Source organism: Pyrgilauda ruficollis, unplaced genomic scaffold (assembly GCF_017590135.1).
Source record: "Pyrgilauda ruficollis isolate IOZ18807 unplaced genomic scaffold, ASM1759013v1 scaffold113, whole genome shotgun sequence".
In the NCBI taxonomy this organism is placed as follows: domain Eukaryota; kingdom Metazoa; phylum Chordata; class Aves; order Passeriformes; family Passeridae; genus Pyrgilauda; species Pyrgilauda ruficollis.
Genome location: NW_024509544.1, coordinates 1,251,327 through 1,273,466, shown reverse-complemented (window position 1 = coordinate 1,273,466; position 22,140 = coordinate 1,251,327). Strand labels below are relative to the sequence as shown.

Genomic DNA, 22,140 nt, shown 5'->3' with positions numbered 1-22,140 from the left:
AGAGCATCCAGGGGTGACACAGCACCACCACCTCTTGCCCCGGACCATCCAGGGGTGACACAGCACAGCCAGAGCCTCCAGAGCCTCCTGGGGGTGACACAGCACAGCCACCTCCTGTCCCAGAGCATCCAGGGGTGACACAGCACAGCCAGCTCCTGTCCCAGAGCATCCAGGGGTGACACAGCACAGCCAGCTCCTGTCCCAGAGCTCCTGGGGGTGACACAGCACAGCCACCTCCTGTCCCAGAGCTCCTGGGGGTGACACAGCACAGCCACCTCCTGTCCCAGAGCATCCAGGGGTGACACAGCACAGCCACCTCCTGTCCCGGAGCATCCAGGGGTGACACAGCACAGCCAGAGCCTCCAGAGCCTCCTGGGGGTGACACAGCACAGCCAGCTCCTGTCCCAGAGCATCCAGGGGTGACACAGCACAGCCTCCTCCTGTCCCAGAGCTCCTGGGGGTGACACAGCACAGCCCCCTCCTGTCCCAGAGCCTCCTGGGGGTGACACCAGCACAGCCACGTCCTGTCCCAGAGCATCCAGGGGTGACACCAGCACAGCCAGCTCCCCGTCCTGCCCCTCCCCTGCCCTCTGCCAAGCCCTGAGCAGCGTCCCCAGGGTCCCCAGCGTCCCCAGGGATCCCCGGGCTGAACACACAGGGTGAAATCCTTGCCAAAAAACCACCAGAAAAAGGCAAACCGGGAAGGGGCACATCAGCCCTCCCCCTCCTCCTCCTCTTCCTCCAGCCTTCCCCCAGTCCATCCCTTTCCCCAGGCTCCCAGAGACGGAACACAACACAGCCGCTCCCGCTCCCGACCCTTCTTCCCTTATCCCTCCTCTTCCTCCATCCAGGATGCACCGGGCACTTCCCCCCGGGTTCCTCTTCCCTCCCAAGCTCCCGCCAGCGACTTCAAGGAAGGAAAACTAATGAAAAGCAGCTGCTGGGAATTCCAGAAGGATGATGAATGCGCCTCAGTCCCGGAACAATCCCAGGGCTGAGCAGAGGCGCCCCGAGCACTTACTTCATCGCTTTAATTTGGGAATCGTGTTAGAAAAGGAGGGAGGAGGGAGGTTTGGGGGGTGGGGGGGAGTGGAAACCTCCTGTAGGTCTGCAAACTCCGCCCGCAGGGTAATTAGCCGAAGAGCATAATTAAGGAGCGGGATAAAGGGGCCATTGTGTGCGGCAGCTCTGCAGAGCGGGCGGGAGAGTCTGGGAGTAGGGAAACTGAGGCACGGGGAGGGCTCAGGGCCGGGAAGGACTGGATCAGCCCAGCAGCTGCACAGAGCAACACGGACAAGCCAAAAAGTGTGAAAAAACGGCTTTTCCTTAATATTTACCAGGTGGGGAAGGAAGGCGGCGCTGACAGGGGGCAAATCCCAAATAAACCAGAAAATCCCAAATTAGTGCAGCAGGAAAGAGGAACTGCCGTGATCCGAGGATGCTGAGCATCCAGCGAGCCCCCACGCCAGAAAAATCCCCCCATTCCAACACCTCCATCCGCATCCCAGTGCCAAAAACCCTCCAGGCTCTGCCAGAACCGCCAGCAAGACCCGCCCGGTTTTTGGAGCAGCCTTTTCCTGCCAAAAATCCGTATTTTAATCATTTTCCTTGGCAGCGGCGCAGTTAAGGATCTATTTTCTTTAGGAGACAGATACGGCTCTGTATCCTCGGGAATTCATCGCAGGAGTGGCGCAAAAAAAGCCGGAATAAGCCCAGGTTATGGATTTTTCCCTCATTTATTTTGGGATCTCAGCCTGCCGAGGCGCATTAATTACACCGAGGTGCATTAATTACACCGGGCATGGCGTCGGGAGAGCTGTTTGGATGGAATTCCACGCCTGAGGAAGGTTTGGATTTATTTAAATCCTCGCCTCCAGACTCGAATTCCTGGGGTTAAACTGGTTTTTTTTGGGAATAATGCCAATCCTGTGCGTGGTCCCGGCTTCGCTGCTCCGGCAGCGCCGTGCCTGGTTCCCATCCACTTCCCAAGCAGGAGGAAGATGCTGGGATGAGGTTTTACCCCTGTATGGATCCCTCTCATCCTGGGTTTGGGGTAAAACCCGTCAACTCCACACCATCCTGATGGAATGGATCCGGCATCACAGCAACAGGGATTTGCACCCATCCATCTTGTGCACATCCAGAGAATTTCCTCTCCATCCAACCTTTGTGTTGTTGGGAACGATCCCAAGGAGCCAAACACAGCCTCACAGGTCCCCAATTCATCATTCCCCACGAGGAAAACCAGGCAGAAACGCTGTGCCATAGTTGGATTCCAACAAATTCCCTCACCATCAGAGCAGAGCCCCAAAAATTCTCCCTGGACAGAAACTGCCAGGAAAGTGATACTGGGGACCACGGAGGCTTCCCAGATTCCAGGATCCCATTTGGAAGTAAGCCAGGAGCCAAGTGAATTCACACAGATTGAAGAGCAGGAGCATCCCTCCATTGGTGCTTGGTGGGCTGGCACAGGGATGGGGCTTCTCCTGGTTTGGAGTGTGGGAAGGCACTGTGCAACCAGATTCCCAAATATTTCCCAGATTTCCATAGATATCCCAGATCTCTGAAGATTTTGGAGTGGAGAAATGCAGAATGCCCAGTATTCCAAACAAGTCCTCCAGCTCTGGCTGTCAGATCAGTCCTAGCACCTGCAGACTCATCCATGCCCAGGATCCACCACCTTCCTGGCCACCTCCTGGCCCTGGAGATTATTTGGAGTTTGGGTTTCTTCTCCCAAAACCTTTCTTCTCCCTGCGGTTCAATCCACAGCACCTGGCTGTGAAGCACAGGCTGGATGCCACGGCCACCAGGACGGCTGGATCCTGCAGATCAGCTTGTCCCCTCCAATGCTGGGGCAAAAAAAGAAGGAAACAAGGAAAAGATGGTTCCCAAGGCAGCCTGTGCCTCCTGCCACCCCGGAGTTCCGCGTGTCCAGGCTCATCCAGGGCCTCCCTCGGGATGGGATGAGGGTGGGAGGCGGGTTTGGAGCTCGGTGCCCTCGGGCCATGCGGGGTGTGGGGATCCTGCAGCGCTGGATCCAGAGGGATTGGGAGCTGCTTCCAGCAGAGGGCTGGGAAGGCTGAGCCTGGATGTACCGGGAGGGGATCGGGGTGCTGCGTCCAGCTGGATCGAGGATTCTGTTCCAGAGGGCTGCGGTGTGGATCGAGGAGGCTGAGCCTGCATGGATCCAGGTCAGACCCAGGATGCTGTGCCCAGATGGATCCATGGGATCAGAGGTGCCTGGATGGATCAGGAACAGGACCAGTGATGTGGAGCCCAGCTGGATCCAACAGGAGATCAGGGCATGTTGTGCCAGCAGGGTCTGGTGTGGATTGAGGATGCTGCACAGGACCAAAGGTGCTGTGCCCAGCTGGATCCAGAGCAGGACCAAGGATGCTCTGTCCTCCATTCTTCTGTTTGATTGAGGATGCTGAGCCTTGCTGGGTCTGCTGCAGGATCAGGGATGCTGTGCCCAGACGGATCTGATATGGGACTGTGCCCACCCATGGGCACGATGCCAGCCTGGGATCTGGGGGCTCCCACGCCGTGGGAGCTCACGGGAGGGGGCTTGGTGCTGGGCACAGAGCTCGGCTGCTCTCTGTGCTGGAGTGGGATCCAGCAGCAGCACAAAACTCACCCGACCCCCCCAGCATCCCCAGGTCCCCCCCACGCAGCCCTCACTGCCTGGAGGCCCCATTCCATCGGAATCCAGCCCCAATCCGTGCTTTCCCAGCCCCAGCCATCCCTCTAAAACATCCGGGAGGCGACACCCCTCCAGCCCCCGTTAATTAATCCCTTTTCTGGGATTCATTAAATCATCGTTAGTGGCCGCTGGTGACGGATCCCAACCCCAATCCCTTCTCATTATCCCGGATTCCTTGCCAGTGTTTGGCACCGCGGTCAGTCCTGCTTCATCCCCAAAACCTCATAATCCCAAGAGTGACAAATTGGGAATACAACCTTTATCCAGCCGCCGGCAAAACACCGGGATAATTAGCTTATCTGCCCTCCCCATCCCGGCATTTGCACTTCACGGCCACTCCAACCAGTTGCTCCCAGGAAAGCAAAAGTAGGAAAACCCTGAAAATACGGAAAACTCTCCACGGGAACCAGCCGGGTTCCGGGATTTCCAACCATCACAAACTCTGTTATCCCACACGGGTTCCACGCGGGAACGGGGTTCCCTACGGATCCGGAGAAATCACGTGTGGAAAAGCATCACCGGAGCGAGAAATACAACCAGCAGCGAGGGGGGCTCGGTGGGTACCACTGTCAGCATCCCTCGGGACCCCCGGAGGGCTCAGAATTCCCTCCTCCCCCGGGGGGGCTCAGAATTCCTCCCAGGATGGCCCCGTGGGGCAGCGCAGGGAACACCTTGTGTTCCTAAAACACCTTTATAGCCCTCAAATTAATTTAGGGTGCTGGCCAAGAGGTTGAGGGCGATGGTTTGGGGGTCGAGGGGCTCTGCTGAGGGGAGGGGGTCGCTCGCCCTCTCCCACTCCCCCCCAGTTCTCGCTCAATTTGCTTAATCACTTCTCCCCCCGCGGCCAATGTTGGCCCATTAACGGCTTTAAAACCCTTTTAAATGAGAAAAGCAGCAGCTCAGGGTCAGGTTTCGGAGCGGGTCCCCCGGAGCGAAGCCCCCCAAACTCCCCACCCCCCTCAAATCTCCCCCCACAAAAGGGGCAAAGTGAACCAAAAATTAAAGAAATAAACCAAATTTCTCGGGTTTTTTTTTTCTTTAGCATCAGGTGGTCGCTCTCCTGCAGGACGGGCTGTGAGGCTTAGGGGGGTCTGAGGAGAGGCTGGGGAGGGTCCGGGGGGGCACTTACGGTGCGGGCTCCGCCGGGGGAGAGGGCTCCATTGGCGAGGTAGGGGCTGCCCAGCTCCGGGAGCATCAGGAAGGGGTAGCCGGGATAGGGGGGGCCCTTAAAAAAACCCCCATCTTGCTGCCGTCTGACCACTGGGGAGAGAAGGAAGGGGGGCGTCAGGAGGCGGCGGGGTGGGGGGCAAGGCTGGGTGTANGCTGCTCCGTGCGGCCCCGGAGGGCGCCGATCCATCCCCGGGGAGCGGCCGGGGCCGGTTACCGGGGCGGGGGGGGCGGGAGAGGCGACACGAGGGGAGGGGGGGACACGAGGGGAGCAGGACACGGGGTGGGGGACACACACGGGGGGAGGACACGGCCGCGGGGGACACCGCGGGGAGCGGGACGCGGGGGGGGCACACAAGGGGTCCCGCCCGCGGCCGGGGGCGGAAACAAAGAAGTTGGGAAGTGTCGGCGGGTGCCGGGGGATGCGGCGGGGAGCGGGGGGGCGCCGGGAGGGGGGGTCCGGTACCTTCTGCCAGAGAGTCCCGCGGCTTCTGGAAACTTTCCCGGGGCGGCGGGGGCCGCTCCGCCTGCGGGGAGAGGCGGTGAGCGGAGCGGGGCCGGGCGGGGGGCGCCTCCCCCCCGCCCCCCCCCCCCCCCCCCCCCCCCCCCGCCTCACCTCGGGGCCGGGGCCGACGGCGGCGCCGGGGCCCCCCCGGTTCTCGGTCTCGCTGACCAGCGAGGACTTGAGCTCGTCCAGGTCCCCGTGGGCCGAGCCGCGCCCCGCGCCCTTGTCCTGCTCCTCGCCCTCGTCCTGGAAGGCGATGAGCTCGTCGGGGGCCCCCAGGTCGTCCCCCCCCGTCGGTTCCAGCTGCGGCATCGTGGGGTCCCGCCCCGGCCCCGCCGGGCCCCGCCGCCGCCGCCGCCACCGCCCGGAGGGTCGGGAATGCGCGGGGCGGCGGGGCGGGGAGGAGCCGGGATGCAAACCGACACCGGGGGCCGGGCAGGGGCTCGCCCCGCCCCGCCGGGCCCGCACGGGTCCCGCACCGGCCCCGCACCGGCCCCGCCGCCCGCGGGGCGCCGCTCGCTCCCGCCGCGCCCGGGGCTCCCGGCACGTTCGGGGCCCCCCCATCCCGTCCGGGCTCCCCCCATCCCGTCCGGGCTCCCCCACCCGGTCCAGGGTGCCCCAGCTGGGGTGGCCCGCTGCCATGCGGGGTGTCACCTCCCATCCCGGCCGGGGTCCCCCCGTCCCATGCGGGGGGACACTTGGGACACCCCGGAGTGCTCTCAGCTCACTCACGGTGCCCCCCGTTCCGCCCGTGTTCCTGCCACCCTGCCCTGCTGTCCCCCTCGTCCCCTGGGTGTCCCAGGGTGTCCCCTCCCCTCTGGGTGCTCCTATCCGTGCCCCCCGTCCTGTCCACCTCCCGGGGGGACCCCAGCCCACCGGGGTGCCCCCAGCCCACCGTGCCCCCAGCCGCCTTGTCCCCGCACCCCGGGGACTGCCCCGAGGGAGATGCGGACCCCTCCCCACACCGCGAGCAGGGTCCTGCCATGATGGGAGCAGCCAGCCCGCAGGACAGACTCATCAAAAAAAAAAACTTTTTTCCCTTTTTTTTTTTTTAATTTTTAATTTTTTTTTTAAATTTTTTTTTTATTACAGGGTGGGCTCGTTCCCCGGTGGCGGGCGCTTGCGGCTCCGGTGGCGTGTCACCAAACGGGGCTCGATCCATCATCCCCAAAGCATTGTTCCCGTCCCGTCACCCCCAGCCTGACCGTGAACCCCGATGTGCAGCCCCCAAAGCCCCGGGGCCCGCAGGCTCCGCCGCCCCCCGGCCGCCCCTCGCTCCGCGCCACAAAGGTTCTTCAGTTGCTTTGCCTGAAATACTTCATGAAAAGGCTTTTGTACCATCGAAATCGCTGGTGACCCCAGTCCCCCCTGCCCAAGATTCCCAAGGAAAAGCAGGAGGCAGCTGCGGGGGGTCGTGCCGGCTGGCCCTTCCCCGCTCCCAGCCCTCCAGATGTTTTATTGCCCTGTGTTTAATTAACATTTCCAGCCACGTGCTGAATGGGGAGCTCACATCTGCCCCTTCTTCCCAGGCTGCTCCTTGGTTTAGGGGCACATGGAGCAGGGCTGTGGGTGCGTCCAGGGGTCTGCGTGAGTCCCAGGGTGCTAAAAAATATCAATAATCGTAATAATGCGTTATTTTCGCCCATATTTCCCGTAAATCACATGGGATGAGGCGTGAGGAGGTGGCTGGTGCCCAGCAGGGGACACTGGGGGTGAACGTCCCGTGTGCTCCCCAGGTGCCCCAAAACCTCCCCCTCCCGTGACCTCCTAAATGATAAAAAAAAGGCAGCCCTGCAGTTTTGGGGCGTTTCCCAGCATTTGCGTGGGTCCTACAAACACGGGAGAGCCTCCTCAGTGGGTTCCATCTCCGGGAGGTGACACCTGGCGTTCTGGGGGGGATGGAGGGGTGAGGGGTGCGAGGTGGGACCCTCAGCCACCCCGGGACCCCCCCTGTCCCTTCACCCTCGGTCCCCCCAGGAAGTCGGGACACCCCGGGACCCTCAGCCATCCCGGGACCCCCCTCCGGTCACCCCAGGAAGTCGGAACACCCCAGGACCCTCAGGTACCCCAGGACCCCCCTCCGGTCACCCCAGGAAGTCGGGACACCCCAGGACCCTCAGGTACCCCAGGACCTACGCCCAGGACTTTCAGGACCCCCCAGGACCCTCCCTCACTCCGTTCTCCATCTCCCACTCCCCCCGACACATTTTTTCCCCCGGGCATGGGGACCGTCACTACCTCTGGGGACAGACGGGGGGTCTGGGGGGGCTCGTTAACCCCCCCCCCCCCCCCCCCTCCGGTCACCCCAGGAAGTCGGAACACCCCAGGACCCTCAGGTACCCCAGGACCCCCCTCCGGTCACCCCAGGAAGTCGGGACACCCCAGGACCCTCAGGTACCCCAGGACCTACGCCCAGGACTTTCAGGACCCCCCAGGACCCTCCCTCACTCCGTTCTCCATCTCCCACTCCCCCCGACACATTTTTTCCCCCGGGCATGGGGACCGTCACTACCCCTGGGGACAGACGGGGGGTCTGGGGGGGCTCGTTAACCCCCCCCCCCCCGCACCTCCCGGTCCCCGTTATTTTCCCCGTTCCGTGGCGCAGGGGTGACCCCGGACCCCGCGGGGGAGGGGGGGGGTGAGACACCGCAGGAGTTTTGGGGTAACCCCCCCCCCACCATTTCCCGTCCTTGCTGCTCTCCCGACTTTAGGGACCCCCGAAAGTGGGGGAAGGCTCGGGGGAGCGGAGGGGGCCCACGGAGGGTCACCCCGAAGCCCCCCAGGGACCCTTCCCCAGGCGGTGCCAGCCGGGCGATGGCAGCGGGGGACGGCAGGGGTGACAACGAGGCGCTAATGTCGCATTGGCACGTCCCGGGGACAGCGCCCGGCCCTGTCCCTCCGCCTCGGGTCACCTCCCGTGTCCCGGAGTCACCTCCCGTGGCCCCCAGCCCACCTCCTGCCCCCCCAGAACACCCCTTCGGGAGGGTCATCGCCGCGGGGGGGGCGAGAGGCAGAATTTTGATGATTTGGGCTAAAATTGAGGCGCATTTACACCCCAAAAATCCCCAGGCGGTGCCCGCAAACATCCCCGATGTGCCCCCCTCGGGCGGGGAAATGGGGGAAATGCCCGGAAACGGCGATTTTCTGCCCCCGGGGGCTGCAGTTCGCCTGGAGAACCCCGAGGAGCGGAGCGGGGGTCCCGGAGCAGCCGGGGGTCCGCGGGACCTGCCCCGGGATCTGCACCGGGATCTGCCCCGGGACCTGCCCCGGGACCTGCCCCGGGAACTGCCCCGGGATCTGCCCCGGGACCTGCCCCGGGAACTGCCCCGGGATCTGCCCCGGGAACTGAACCGGGAACTGAACCGGGACCTGCCCCGGGGTGCGGGACCCCCACGGGGCGGGAGCCCCCGAAAATCCGCCTGGGCCGGGGGACCCCGAACCGCCCGGGAACCATCCGGGAGGGGGGACCCCAGAACCGCCCCGGGGGGTCCCGAGAGCCGCTCCGGGACAGGGACCCCCGGGAGCACCGGGGATGGGGGTGCGGGGGGACCCCGGAGCGGGGCACAACGGAGGGGCTCTCCCTGCCGGGATCTGTTATTTTGGGGAGGGTCTCCCTGTCGGTGGGGGTCTCTTATTTGGGGGGGGCGTCTCCTTTCCGGGGTCTGTTATTTTGGGGGTGTCTCCTTTCCGGTCTCTGTTACTCGGGGGGGTGTCCGGTATTTGAGGGGGGGCTCTCTCTATCGGGGGCGTGGTCTATCCGTGCAGGGGAGTGGTCTATACATCTAAGGGCGTGGTCTAGCGACTCGTGGGCGTGCCGTCCTATGGGCGTGGCTTGATGGGGCGTGGCTATCCAGGGCGGGGTCGAGCGCTTCCGGGGCGGGGCCGGTATCACCGGAGGGGCGGTGCAGTGTAGGGGGCGTGGCCGGGGGCGTGGCTAGTGTCTTCGTGGGGGGGGATCAGGGGGTTCCTGGGGGATCAGGGGGTGTTGGGGGATATCAGGGCATCCCTTGGGGGATCAGGGGGTCCCTGGGAGATCAGGGGGTGTCAGGGGGGATCAGGGGTTCCTGGGGATCAGGGGTCCCTGGGCTGGGGCTGGCAGGTCCCCGTGGGGCTCTGTGCCTCAGAAGGTGCCCGGGGTGTGTGAGCACCCCAGACGAGCGCTGTGCTGGCTAAAAATCCCATTTCTGCCCCAATTTCAGGGCTCTGTTCACCTATGAAGGCAACAGCAATGACCTGCGAGTGGCTGGCTCCGGAGGTGAGGATTTTGGGGACCATCCCCCTGCTTCCAGGGGGGCTCCCAGGGCTCCCCTCCTTGTCCCTGCCTGAGATGTGGGGGGGTTTTAACCCCCGAGGGTGTTTTGGGGGTGCCCTGGGCGGTGGGAGCTGTGCTGGGGTGTCTGCTGGGATTTTGGAGTGAGGGATGTGCAGCAGAGCCTCTCTGCCAGCTCTGCTTCTCCTTTCCTGTCCTTTTCCCCCCTGTCCAGAGGATCCAGAGTTTGGCTCCTGGCTGCTCCTGGCATCCCTGAGGTGTTTAAATCCCGGATTTTAAATCCACGTGCTGCTCCAGAGCCACTCACTCAGCCAGGGCTCCCTGCTCAGTGCTCTGAAAGCCCCTCACGTCCAATTCCCTTCTTCCTGCCATTCTTTTTTGATTTATTTTCTGTCTGGCTGCTGATTCCCACCCGGGCACCCCTGGCTGGGAAGCTGAAGCCTCCAGGAAGGAGCAGCACATCCAGGCTGCTTTCCCCACGCTTGGAATTGCATCCTCTGCTCCCTCCCCAGCCTCTCCCTGAATTTCCAAGTGCTTTTCCCAGCCTGTGGGAGTCTCTGGGATGCTCCACAGGGTCTGGTCCTGGAGAGTTTTGTTGAGGAAGCCTCTTGCTGGGTCCCAAATGAGGGTTTTGAGGGGTTTTGGGGGGTTTTGGGGAGCTGCAGAGGGTGGGCCCCGAGCTCCCCCCAGCATTCCCTCCCCAACCAGCTCCAGACTTCCAACCTTCAACTTCCCTGCCGGGTTTGGAGCTGAATTTAGAGCCAAACCATAAATATTTAATAGGGAGGAGGAAACGATCCGGGTGATGCTGCAGAGCAGGGTGAGCTGTGTTGGCCTCTTTGCTCCTGCCAGGGGTGACAAGGACCTTTTCCCCCCTCTCAGGGCTCACCCAGCCCAGCACAGGAGGAGCTGTGGCGTTTTTGGGATGGGAGTGTGCATTTTTTGTGGTTTTCCTCCTTTCCTGCTGGTTTATTGGGCTGGTGGGAGCAGTCTGTTCCCTTTCCTGAGCCCTGGGTGGGATTTTCCCTCTGGGGTTCTCTCCCAGGTGCCCAAAGCAGCCCTGAGGCCACCCCAGGTGGCTGTGACAGGGAGGGAGCCTCGAGGCAGGAGTTTCCCCTTGCTGCACCAGCAGGACCTTGCCCCGTGCTGCTCTTTTGGTTCCTTCTCCACTTCCCATCTGCAGAGCAGGAAGAAGGCTCAGCCAGCTCCTGCCCTTCCCTCAGCCCCGTTCCCCCTCTCTGAGGTGTTCCTGAGCCTGGCTTTGTGCAGGAACCCTCGGGCCAGGCTGGCAGCTCCCCGCAAAACCAACGCAAAATCAAATTGCATTTCACAGCACAGCTTAGCTCTGATCTGCCCTTTTATGTTTTAGGGTTGAATTGCCAGAACTTTGCTGTCTCTGCCACGATCTTCTGTACCAGAGTAGATTTGACAGAGACAGAAATGATCCATTTATTTACTTTTATTGATGAGCCTTACAGTAGCAAGTGAGCTTGCAAGGTAGAACTCTGCAGCAGCTCTGTGAAAAGACTCTGAGCTCCCTGAGGCCCAGGGTCTCCCCAGGTGGAGGCCTGAGGAGGAGGAGGAGGCGATGAAGGCTGCTGGGGGTGGGGAATGTGCTCTCAGAGCAAACTGGGGGGCCTGCAGGGAGCAGGGCTGGGGGGTTTGGCTGGGCTCACCCCTGTCCCCCGGCAGAGGGGGGGCTGCAGGAGATGCTGGAGGAGCTGAGCAGCGGGAAGGTGATGTACGGCTTCTGCCGCGTCACGGACCCCAACTCGGGGCTGCCCAAATACGTCCTGGTCAACTGGGTGAGTGGGGACACTGGGGACACTGGGGACAGCCCTGGGGGCAGTGCTGGGGACACTGGGGACAGCGCTGGGGACAGCTGAGACAGACCTGGGGACAGCTGGGGACAGGGACAGCCCTGGGGACACTGGGGACAACGCTGGGGACACTGGGAGCAGCCCTGGGGACACTGGGGACACTGGGGACAGCCCTGGGGGCAGTGCTGGGGACACTGGGGACAGTGCTGGGGACACTGGGGACAGCGCTGGGGACAGCTGAGACAGACCTGGGGACAGCTGGGGACAGGGACAGCCCTGGGGACACTGGGGACAACGCTGGGGACACTGGGAGCAGCCCTGGGGACACTGGGGACACTGGGGACAGCCCTGGGGACAGCTGGGACAACCCTGGGGACACCTGTGAACAGGGACAGCCCTGGGGACACTGGGAACAGCCCTGGGGGAGCCCTGGGGGCAGCTGGGAGGGGACAGCCCAGGGGACACTTGGGGACAGCCTTGGGGTGTCCAGCCTGGAGAGGAGACAGCTCTGGGGCATCTCAGAGCCCCTTGCAGTGCCTTGGGGGGCTCAGGGGGGGCTGGGGACAGCCTTGGGATGTCCAGCCTGGAGAGGAGACAGCTCTGGGGCATCTCAGAGCCCCTTGAGGGTCTCGGGGGGGGCTGGGCAGGGGCTCAGGTGAGCAGGGGGGCTCAGGGGGGCTGGGGTCTCTCTTGCAGACAGGTGAAGGCGTCAGTGACGTGAGGAAAGGAGCCTGCGCCAACCACGTCAGCACCGTGGCCAACTTCCTGAAGGTCTGACCCCCCTGGTGCCCCCCTTGGCCACTCCCTGAGTGCTTTGGGTGGGGGGCGACCTTCGACCACCCCCCCTGTACCCCTCAGGGACATCTCCCAGTAAAGCAGCTCGCCCAAAATCCCCTCTGGGCGTTCCCTCCTCTTCCTTCCCTCGGCAGCTCTGGGAGCGCAGCCGGCAGCTCCCGGCTCCTGCTGTGGGTCTGGGGGCTCCCAGGGCGACCCCTGAGCCCCGTGCTGCTTCCTCCTGCCCAGGGGGCTCACGTCACCATCAACGCCCGGGCAGAGGAGGACGTGGAGCCCGAGCTCATCATGCAGAAGGTGGCCCAGGCCTCCGGGGCCAACTACAGCTTCCACAAGGAGAGCAGCAAGTTCCAGGACTCAGGGCCCCAGGCTCCCGTGGTCAGTGGAGTCTCTCAGGGGTTTTGGGCCCCCCTGGGTGGGGGGAAGCTCTGGGACCCCTCTCATGCCGCAGTGGAAGGGGCGCCCTGGTTGTTGGCACCTCTGTGGGGTGTTCAGGGAGAGCCTGGAGCCCCTTCCAGTGCCTCAGGGGGTTCCAGCCCACCCAGTGCCACCCCTGCCATGGCAGGGACACCTCCCACTGTCCCAGGCTGCTCCAAGCCCTGTCCAGCTTGGATGGGGCTTGGATCCCCCAGGGGTGGGGCAGCACCTGTGCCAGGGCCAGCAATTCCCCATTTTTGGCACACATTGCTCAGCCAGCCCTTCTTTAAACTGTGGGGCAGAGCATCACTTATGGGAGCTCCTAAGGGAGGCCCCAGACTGGGCTGATTTGGGCTGATTTTGGACAAAAGGTGCAAGGGAGCTTTTCTGTGTCTGCTCAGGGCTCTGTGTACCAGAAGACAAACGCCATGTCTGAGATCAAGAGGGTCAATAAGGACAATTTCTGGGCCAAGGCAGAGGTGAGAGAAGGCGTGCCTCGGAGCACAGGGTGTTGGGGTTCAGCTGGAGATTGTCCTGCAGTCTCGGGAGTCTTGCCTGGGGTCAGGGGAGTGCAGAGCTGCTGCCTTGGAGGGGCTGGAGGTGCTGCTTTATCTCCTTTACCTCCCCTGAGTCTGGCCCTGGCTCTCCTGGCAGGGCTGGGCTCCATCCCAGCTCGCAGGCAGCCCCAGCTGGGAGGGGGAGCTGGGTTCTGGCTCTGCAGGGCTGCTGCATTTCCTTCCCTGCACCTTGGGTTTGGTGGGCTTGGGCAATAGCCTGTGAACTGGAAAAGTGCCCTGGGGCCCACCAGGAGCCCCAGGACGTGCTGTGTGTCCCCTGGGATGTGCTGTGTGTCCCCCTGGGCCCCCCGTGTCCCCCTGGATCCCCCATGTGTCCCCTGGGATGTTCTGTGTCCCCTGGGATGTGCTGTGTGTCCCCTGGGATGTCCTGTGTGTCCCTGCGATCCACCACGAGCCCCAGGATCCCCCGTGTCCCCGTGGGATCCTCCATGTGTCCTGGGATCCTCCATGTCCCCTGGAATGTGCTGTGTTCCCAGGATCCCCCGTGTCCCCCTGGATCCGCCATGTGTCTCAGGATCCCCTGTGTCCCCCTGGGATCCCCCATGTCCCCAGGATCACCCGTCTGTGTCCCCTGGGCCCCCCATGTCCCCCTGGATCCCCCATGTGTCCCCTGGGATGTGCTGTGTCCCCCTGGGCCCCCTGTGTCCCCTGGATCCCCCGTGTTCCCATGGACTCCCTGTGTCCCTTGGGATGTTCTGTGTCCCTGTGTCCGCCCCGTGTCCCCCCGGAGCGTGCCGTGTCCCGGCCGTTCCGCGCTGCCCGCTTTGCCGAGATCCCGTAGCGGGGCTGCAGCGCTGGCAGGGGACCCCCGCCCCTCGAGGCCATCATCCCCCGTGGTGTCGGCAGAGGGACGAGGAGGAGCGGCGGGCGGAGGAGCGGCGGCGGGCGGAGGAGCAGCGGCAGCGGCTGGAGCGCGAGCGGCGGCAGCGCGAGCTGCAGGAGGCCGCGGGCCGCGAGCAGCGCTGCCAGGCCAGGGCCCGGGAGATCGAGGCCCACAGGTCAGTGGGGCTGGGGGCTCACGGCCTGGCCTGTCCCCTGGGGTGTCTCTCTGTCCCCCTGTCTCTCTGAGCTGCCCCCAGTCCCGTGGGGTTTGTTCCCCAGGGAGGGTTCCTGCACGCCCGGGAAATCCTGACCCAGCTGAGGAGGGAACGTCTCCCTGGCGTCACCCCTCAGCCTCCCTGCCCGTGGATCCTGCTCCAGGATTCCAGGATTCCTCCCCCTTCTGCTCCCCAGACTCTTGCCTGGCACCATGCCCCTGTTTTTTGGGGTGTCAGAGGTCCGGGGAGCTCCAAGCCCCGCGTGGATGACTCCAGGGAAACCTGCCCAGCTCCCATACGGAGATGCTCATGTCCCTGTCCCCCAGGAAGAGATTTCCCTGGAGTGACCCCACTTCTTGGAGCAGCTCCTGCCCCTCTCACTGTGCTCCTCTCCTCAGGGGTGACCCCTCAAGTGTCACCTTGTCTGGCCTGAAGTGAGGGGGAGCATTACCAAAGTCAGGGATGGCCTCCATGTCCCATTCCCTGGGACCTGCAGCAGTGGGGTGAGGTCTCAAATGCTCGGGTTTAACCCATTTTTGTGCCCACAGGAGACTCCAGCAGCAGCAGGAGGCTGAGAACAGGGACAGGGAGCAGCAGCAATGGGTGAGCTCTGGTGTTGGCCCTAGGTGGGAAAGACCTGGGACAGGGCAAGTGGAAATGGCCCCAGGTTGCACAGGGGAGGTTCAGGTTGGATATTGAGGAATTCCTTCATGGAAAGGGCAGTCCAGCCCTGGCATCCCCGTTCCTGGGGGGATGTGGCACTTGGGGACACGGCTCTGTGGTGGCCCTGGCCGTGCTGGGAGGCAGCTGGGCTCTGCTCTCAGGGGTTTTTCCCCACCAAAATCATTCCCTGGCCCCGTGGCACCAAATCCCTGCTCCCAGCCCGGAATTCCCACAGCTTCCTCCCGTGCCCGGGGCTTCCTCCTCATCCTCCTCCATCGCAGCTCCTCGGGTCCCGCGGGGGCACAGGGGGGCTGGGGGGCAGTGCCAAGGCCGGGCTGGGTGTTGGGGTTTGGAGCCCTGCACCCCTGGCAGTGCCAAGGGCAGGCTGGACAGGGTTTGGAGCCCCTGCACCCCTGTCAGTGCCAAGGCCGGGCTGGGCAGGGTTTGGAGCCCCTGGGCAGGGGGAGGTGTCCCTGCCATGGACCCTCCCGGTGCTCTGGGGAGGCAGTGACCCCAGGGCAGGGCTGGCTGTCCCCAGAGCTCTCCCCCTGTGCTGCAGGTAGCACTGAGGACTGGCATTGTCCCCAGGTCACGGAGTCCCAGATGGGTTGGGCTGGGCTGGGATCTCAGGGATCACCCAGTTCCACCTCCCCTGCCGTGGGCAGGGAGCAGGGACGTGCTGGGGCCAGCTCTGCTGTCCCCAGGCCACTGTCACCACTAGATGCTGCTCTTGGCCAGGACTCTGCTCCAGCCCTTCCCTCCGTGGCAGTTCCTCCATCCTGAGCCAGTCCATCCCTTCCCTGCCAGGGGTAGATCCCTGCTTTGTCCTTCCCCCTGCTCCCCAGAGCCCTGCTCACTCCCTGCCCTGGCTGCTCGGGGACCTGGGGACACCCAGCAGGACCCTGCTGTCACCCCAGCCTGGCCAGGTGAGGGGACAGGGTGTGGCTTTGGTGACAGAGCCCTGGTTTCTCCCCAGGACGAGACTCTGGGTACAACTCTGGTGTGCCAGGGTCCCAGGTGGAGGAGAACCTGTACGAGGAGCCCCCTGAGCCCTCGGCCATCTACGAGGAGCCCCCCCAGGTGAGTGTGGGGACCCCAGACTGGGAGAGCCTGCCTTGTCCCACCCCTAGGATGAGCCTGGAACTAAAAATCTGAGCTAAAATGATTGGAAATGGTGGAACCCCGGAGCTCAGGGGGGTTCAGGATGGCAGAGAGGGGCTGCTGTGTCCCTTCCCAGTGGGAGACACTGGTGCTGAGTCCCTGGCACCCCGGGGCTGCTCCAGCTGTTGTCAGAGCCACATCCCAGAGCCAGTGTGGGGAGAGGATCCATCAGCCTCTTCCAAAGCCCCTTCTCCTCCTTCCCTGCCCGTCTGGACCAGGAGAGCTGGCCATCCCAGCTGTTCCTGGTGCCTCCAGGGCTCTCCAGAGGCTCCTCCTGGGGTTGTGCTGTGCTCCCCCTCTGGTTTGTTCCCTGCTCACCAAGCCATCAGCATTCCAAGCATCTTCTCGTTCTGGAGCTTGTCTGGAGGTGTCCAGCAGCTTCCAAAGGGTCCCAGAGGAGATGGGCTCGTGATCCCCTCAGCCTTTCCTGAGGAAAGCAAACCTCAGCCAGCCCAGGCTCCAGCAGAAATGTTTCAGGAGCTGTTGGGGCTGAGGCTCTGTGTGCAGCAGGGGTCCCTGGGCTGCCTGTGGGCTGATCCCCAGGGACAGGCACTGCTGCTGGGCCACGCAGCCTCCTTGGCTCACAGCTGGCTTGCTGCTGTGGCAGGCAGGTGGCACAGCTTCCCTGGAGCCCAGGTTTTATTCCCGAGGGCACTGGAACCTCCAGCCACAGCTCCCCACGCCTGGGGGGGCTGGTGGACAGTCCTGGGCGCTGCACACTGTTGTTCTCTTCCCTCCCACTGCTCTCCTGCTAATTCCTGCTCTCCTCTCCTTCCTGAAGGAGCAAGTTGACGATGCCAAATACGACTACAGGGTGGAGTACCAGGAGCCCCCAGACCTGGCAGGGAAGGGGCTCTGTGCCCGCGCACTCTATGACTACCAGGCTGGTGAGACCCTTGTCCTGTCCCTCCATCCCTTCTCCCAGCTCTCTTGGAGCCCCCTCAGGCACTGGAAGGGGCTCCAGGGGAGCATTCCCAGCTCTCCCAGCCTGGCTCCATGGCAGAGGAGCCCTGGAGCAGCTCCGTGCCCCCTCTGGGCTCGCTCCAGCAGCTCCACATCCCTCTGACCCTGCAAACCCCAGAGCTGGGCTGCTTGGGGCGCTCTGAGCCCGCTGTCCCCTCTGTCCTGCCGCAGCTGATGACACCGAGATCTCCTTTGACCCCGAGAACATCATCACCCACATCGAGATGATCGACGAGGGCTGGTGGCGCGGCTACGGCCCCGACGGCCACTTCGGGATGTTCCCCGCCAACTACGTGGAGCTGATCGAGTAGGGGGGCTGCCGGGGGGCTGCTGGGGGGCTGCAGACCCCTGGGACTGCTCCAGACCCCTGGGACTGCTCCAGACCCCGAGCCCTCCCAGCTCCTGCCCGACTCTTCCAGCGACACGTGGCTTTTTCTTCTCTGTTTCTCTCTCTCTCTCTCTCTCTCAGTGAAGTGCCATTCCCCAGTCCCTCGGCAGTGGGGGCCCCCCAGCGCTGCCCCCCTGTCCCCCAAAGCTGCCCTTGGGTGAAGGAAGGGTCCCATCCCACCCTGAGCCCGCAGTGCTGGTCTCCCCCTCCTCCCTCGGCTCTGGAGTGGGAAGGAGGGCGTGACAAATCCCTCACGGGAATTTTCAGGGAACAAATTACCTCCCCCCTGTGCTCCCTCCCTCCCTCTCTCCCCGTGACCTTGGACCTGCTGCAGCCACTCTGGAGAAGCCGCTTTCCCAGGCTGATTTCATTGGAAAAGCTCATCAGGATGGTTCTGGGGTCCTGCAGGGTCTGGCACGGCCAGGAGAGGTGAATCCTGTCCCCAGCACCCTGAGCTCACCCCCTGTGAGATCCTCTCTTCTCCTCCCTGCTCTCCCCACTGCTCCCTTCCCTCACCCCAAACGTGCTGCGGGGATTTGAACTGGGGGTGAAAAACCTCCCCTGCAGCACAGATCCAGCGTGGGACCCCCTCCCCAGCCCCAAACTCACTGTGAACACGGAAAAGCCCAGCCCAGCCCCTCCCTCTCGCGTTTCCCTGCCCTGCTGTCACTTTAGGAATAGAAGGAAAGGTTGGGGGGTCCCAGCTCCCCCCCTCCTGCAGGTGCTGGGGGCCGTGGTGGCTTCTCTGAGTCCCTCCCCCCGAGCTCCTTCTCCTCCCCTCTCCCCCCCGGGCCCTCCCCAGCGTCAATAAAAGGGCTTTTCTTTGGTGATGGATGTAGCAGGATCCTGGTGGGAGCTGGGGAGGAGCGCCGGGGGTTTGTCCGCAGTGCCAGACACGGTGCAGGTGGGGCCCCCCCAGCTCCGGGCAGGCCCCGGCATTGTTGGGCAGTGACTCACGGCTGGGGGGGCCACGCGTGTGACGGTGCTGGCGGCCGCAGCTGCCACGTGGCCCTGCCACCGGCGGGGCCCGGGGAGCCTGCGGGGCCGGCGGGGTGGGGACCCCCCCAGCATCGCCCCCCAGCATCGCCCCCAGCCTGAGCCCAGCCCTGCCAGCTGGGGGGGGGGTCACGCGTGTGGCATGTGTGTGCCCTGGGGGCTGTGCAGCCCCCGCGTGGGATCCATCCCCGGGCAGTGCCAGGCGGGGCAGGGTCCCCGTGCCTGTGTGACCCGTGGTGGGGGGGATTCCATGTGCAAAGTGTGTTCCATGGGTCGGATCCCATGTTCTTTGTGTGTTCCATGTGTGGGATCCCATGTTCTTTGTGTGTTCCATGTGTGGGATCCGATGTGCAGGGTGTGTGTTCTGTGTGTGGGATCTCACCTGCAGAGTGTGTACAGGGGGCACAGGGGCTACAGAGGCACCGGGGATGCCAGGGTATGGGGGTACAGGGGGTGCCGGGTTTGGGGGTGCAGGGGCACAGGGGGTGGCAGGGTATGGGGGTACAGGGATATGGGGGTACAGGGGCACAGGGGGTGCCAGGTTTGGGGGCACAGACGAACAGGCGCTGCCGTGTGCCCGCCCGTGCTCGGAGCCCGGTGCCGGTGTTGGTGCCAGCCCCGGGGCCAGGCCCTTTCACGTGGGGCACGTGGGGCCGGGCTGGTGGCACAGGGCTGGTGGCACCAGTGTCCTGCTGGTCCCCAGGCCGTGCGAGCGCTGCTGCAGCGCCAGCCCCTGCCAGCCGGGCCCCGCACAGCGCCGCTCTGGGCTCGGTGCCAGTCCCAGGCGGTGCCGGTCCCGGTGCCGGTGCCAGGCAGCACCAGCCCCAGGCAGTCCCTGTGCTGGTCCCGGTGCCAGTCCCGCTCCCGGTCTCGGTCCCGGTGCCAGTACCGGTCCCGGTGCCAGTGCGGGTACCAGGCAGTCCCCGTGCCGGTCTCGGTCCTGGTGCCGGTCCCGGTGCCAGTCCCTGTGCGGGACCCGGTGCCAAGCAGCGCCAGCCCCAGGCAGTCCCGGTGCCCGTCTCGGTGCCAGTCCCGGTCCTGGTCCCGGTGCCAGGCAGCGCCGGTGCCGCGCGGTGCCGGTGCGGGTTCAGCGCGGGTTCCCGGCAGTCCCGCTGCCGTGCCAGTGTCGGTGGCCGCCCCGTTCGGTGCCATCCCGGTGCCGTTGCGCGGTGGTGCCGCCTCGGTGCCGGGCGGATCCCGCCCCCGGCCGCAGCGCCGCCCCCGCCGCCCGTGCGGGGCTCCGGGGCTCTCGGGAGCGGGGCCGCTGCGGAGCGCGATGGTCCCGGCGGGGCCGCCCCGCTCCTGCCTCCTGCTGACGGCCGCGCTGCTGCCGCTGCTGCCGGTACCGGCACCGGGGGCAGCCCCGGGCCCCCCCGCGCTCACCGACGCCGAGATCGAGGAGTTTCTGCGCGGCTTCCTCGGACCCGGGGACGGCGGCGACCGGGACGGGGACCGGGACGGGGACGGGACGGAGCTGAGCTTCGGCACCGACCTCAGCACCGGCACCGGCACCGGTGAGCGATCGGCCCAGGGTCCCCGGGAACGGGGTGCGGGACGGGGCTCCCCCAGCCCGGCCCCGCGCTCACCCGCCCCGGGGGCTGCTCCCCCTCCTGCCCCCGCAGGAGCTCCGGAGCCGCTGCCGGAGCCTGAGAAACCCAGGAAGGGGAAGAAGGAAAAACCCCCCAAGAAGCCCAAGGAGAGACCCCGGGGCCCCAAGAAGGACAAGGACAAGGACAAGGAGCGGGGCAAGAACAAACCCCCCAAGAAATCCAAGGAGAAGCCACCGAAAGGCTCTGAAAAAACCCCAAAAGGCTCTGAAAAAACCCCAAAAGGCTCTGAAAAATCACCCAAAGGCTCCAAAAAGCCCAAGGAGAAGCCCCCCAAGGCCACCAAACCCTCTGGCAAGAAGCCACCAGTGCCACCAAGCCCCCCCACTATCCAACAGCCCTCCCAGGGCAAGGAGGATGAAGAGATACCAGAGTTCCTGGAGCCTTCTCACAAGGAGGAGGAGGAGGATGGAGGTGTCCGAGGTCAGTTTTGGGGACACCCACCTTGGGGCTGGGGTGGGAGGTGCCAGCCCAGCAGAGCTTCACCCCAAATCCTGCCAGCTGCCCTGGCAGCACCTGCAGCTGGCCAGGCTTTGTCCCCTGGGGTTTCCCCTCTGTCCCCCCACTTTCCTCCCCACTGTGGGGCTGGGGGGGGTCAGGACAGGGCCTGGGGGGGCCGTGCCAGCCCCTCGCTCTGTCTCTGTCCCCAGGAGAGCTGGAGGAGCCACCAAATGAGCGCTGGGGGCTGGGCCGGGAGGACTGGAGCCCTGAGCCCCAGCCAGGTGAGTGCCCAGTCCCCAGGGCCACCACCCTGTGTCCTGGGGACACTCCTCTGCACCCTGGGGCTATCTCCTACTGTCCTGGGACTGCCTCCCTGTCCCCAGATGTCACCTTCCTGCACCCCAATGTCATGTCCCAGCTCCCCAGGGCCATGCTCCTGCAACATGGGCCACCTCCTTGTCCCCATATGCCACCTTCCTGCACCCCAATGTCACCTCCCTTTGTCCCAGCACCATCTCCCTGCATCCCAGTGCCATCCTTGCACGCCAGGGCCACCTCCCTCCTCCCTGGTGTCCCTTCCCTGCATGCCACTGGGGTCACTCCCTGCTCCCGAGTGTCACCTCCTGCGTGCCCCAGGGCCACCACCCTCACCTCAGGGCCTCCTTCCTGTTCTCAAGTGCCACCTCCCCGCTGTCCCCTGGCTGTACCCCTGTGTCCCTTGTCCGCAGAGGTCCCCGAGGAGCCGGAGCCCCCGACCCTGGACTACAACGAGCAGCTGGAGCGGGAGGACTACGAGGACTGTACGGAGCTGGGCAGTGCTGGGGGCACGGGGGGCACGGGGGGCACTGGGGCGTGTCACACAGCCAGTGCCACCCTCTGTGTCCCCAGTCGAGTTCATCCGGCGGCAGCAGAAGCCCCCGAAGCCCCCGGGCAGGAGGAGACCGGAGCGGGTGTGGCCCCAGCCCGAGGAGACCAGTATGTGGGAGCACGGGGACAGGGGGGCTGGCACCGCCCAGGGTGACACTGGGGGACAGTCCCCAGCCTCGGGAACCCAGGGTGACACTGGGGGACAGTCCCCAGCCTCGGGAACCCAGGGTGACACTGGGGACAGTCCCCAGCCTCGGGAACCCAGGGAAGCAGCATTTTGGGGCAGCCTGGGGTGGGGTGGACATGGGGACAGTGTAAGAGGTGTGGGGACCCTGTAGGGGTGTGGGGATCTCGTGGTGGCACGGGGGTCCTGTGGGGACATGGAGGGGTCCTGTAGGGACACTGAGAGCCCTGCAGGGACATGGGGACACTGTAGGGACACAGAGAGCCCTGCAGGGACATGGGGACCCTGTGGGGACACAGAGAGCCCCATAAGGACATGGAGTTCCCATTGGAGCATGGGGAGCTCTTGGGGGGAGACTTGTGGGGGTCCCTGGGGGGCATGGGCATCCCAGTGGGTACAGAGGGGTGCGCTGGGGACATGGGGACCTCACGGTACCAAAAGGGAAATGGGGGTGCCCCAGGGGCATGCTGACCCCATAGGGGACAGCGGGCACCCTGCAGGGATATGGGGACCCCCGCTGCCTCCCCGTCTCCAGCTGAGCCCCTTCCCCTCCCCAAGCAGAGCCAGAGGAGCCCCCCCCG

At 64.6% G+C, this 22,140-nt stretch overlaps 3 protein-coding genes across 4 annotated transcripts in view; 2 read left to right on the top strand and 1 right to left on the bottom strand.

Annotated features, from left to right (window-relative positions):
• TCF7L1 (transcription factor 7 like 1) overlaps positions 1–5,771 on the bottom strand; it is a 15,989-nt gene extending 10,218 nt beyond the window's left edge. Inside the window, exons 1-3 of one of the 2 annotated variants that reach the window (XM_041479050.1) lie at positions 5,487–5,771; positions 5,337–5,397; positions 4,833–4,963 (exon numbers count right to left, since the gene is read on the bottom strand). In XM_041479050.1, coding sequence (XP_041334984.1) covers positions 4,833–4,963; positions 5,337–5,397; positions 5,487–5,687 — 393 coding nt within the window. In that variant the 5' untranslated portion in view covers positions 5,688–5,771. Of the gene's footprint in view, positions 1–4,832; positions 4,964–5,336; positions 5,453–5,486 lie in introns of those variants that run through there. The other variant, XM_041479041.1, reaches the window with a different exon arrangement.
• Positions 5,772–9,577: 3,806 nt separating this feature from the next.
• Positions 9,578–18,292, top strand: DBNL (drebrin like). Its single transcript, XM_041478639.1, has 10 exons — positions 9,578–9,630; positions 11,338–11,450; positions 12,162–12,236; positions 12,489–12,635; positions 13,076–13,153; positions 14,099–14,250; positions 14,838–14,892; positions 15,910–16,032; positions 16,895–17,000; positions 17,248–18,292. The coding sequence occupies exons 2-10, from the start codon at positions 11,355–11,357 to the stop codon at positions 17,385–17,387; spliced, it is 972 nt and encodes a 323-aa protein (XP_041334573.1). The 5' UTR covers positions 9,578–9,630; positions 11,338–11,354; the 3' UTR covers positions 17,388–18,292.
• A 1,396-nt stretch (positions 18,293–19,688) lies between these two features.
• Positions 19,689–22,140, top strand: part of AEBP1 (AE binding protein 1) — a 7,312-nt gene continuing 4,860 nt past the window's right edge. The window contains exons 1-5 of the mRNA XM_041478626.1: positions 19,689–19,974; positions 20,083–20,490; positions 20,718–20,789; positions 21,237–21,308; positions 21,397–21,483. Coding sequence (XP_041334560.1) covers positions 19,737–19,974; positions 20,083–20,490; positions 20,718–20,789; positions 21,237–21,308; positions 21,397–21,483 — 877 coding nt within the window. The 5' untranslated portion in view covers positions 19,689–19,736. The remainder of the gene's footprint in view (positions 19,975–20,082; positions 20,491–20,717; positions 20,790–21,236; positions 21,309–21,396; positions 21,484–22,140) is intronic.

Bases quoted from the DNA above. Each gene is read 5' to 3' on its own strand.
- DBNL (XM_041478639.1), top strand. From the start codon at position 11,355: ATGCTGGAGGAGCTGAGCAGCGGGAAGGTGATGTACGGCTTCTGCCGC. The intron at 11,451-12,161 runs GTGAGTGGGGAC...TCTCTCTTGCAG, and splicing joins AATACGTCCTGGTCAACTGG to ACAGGTGAAGGCGTCAGTGA. The intron at 13,154-14,098 runs GTGAGAGAAGGC...TGGTGTCGGCAG, and splicing joins ATTTCTGGGCCAAGGCAGAG to AGGGACGAGGAGGAGCGGCG.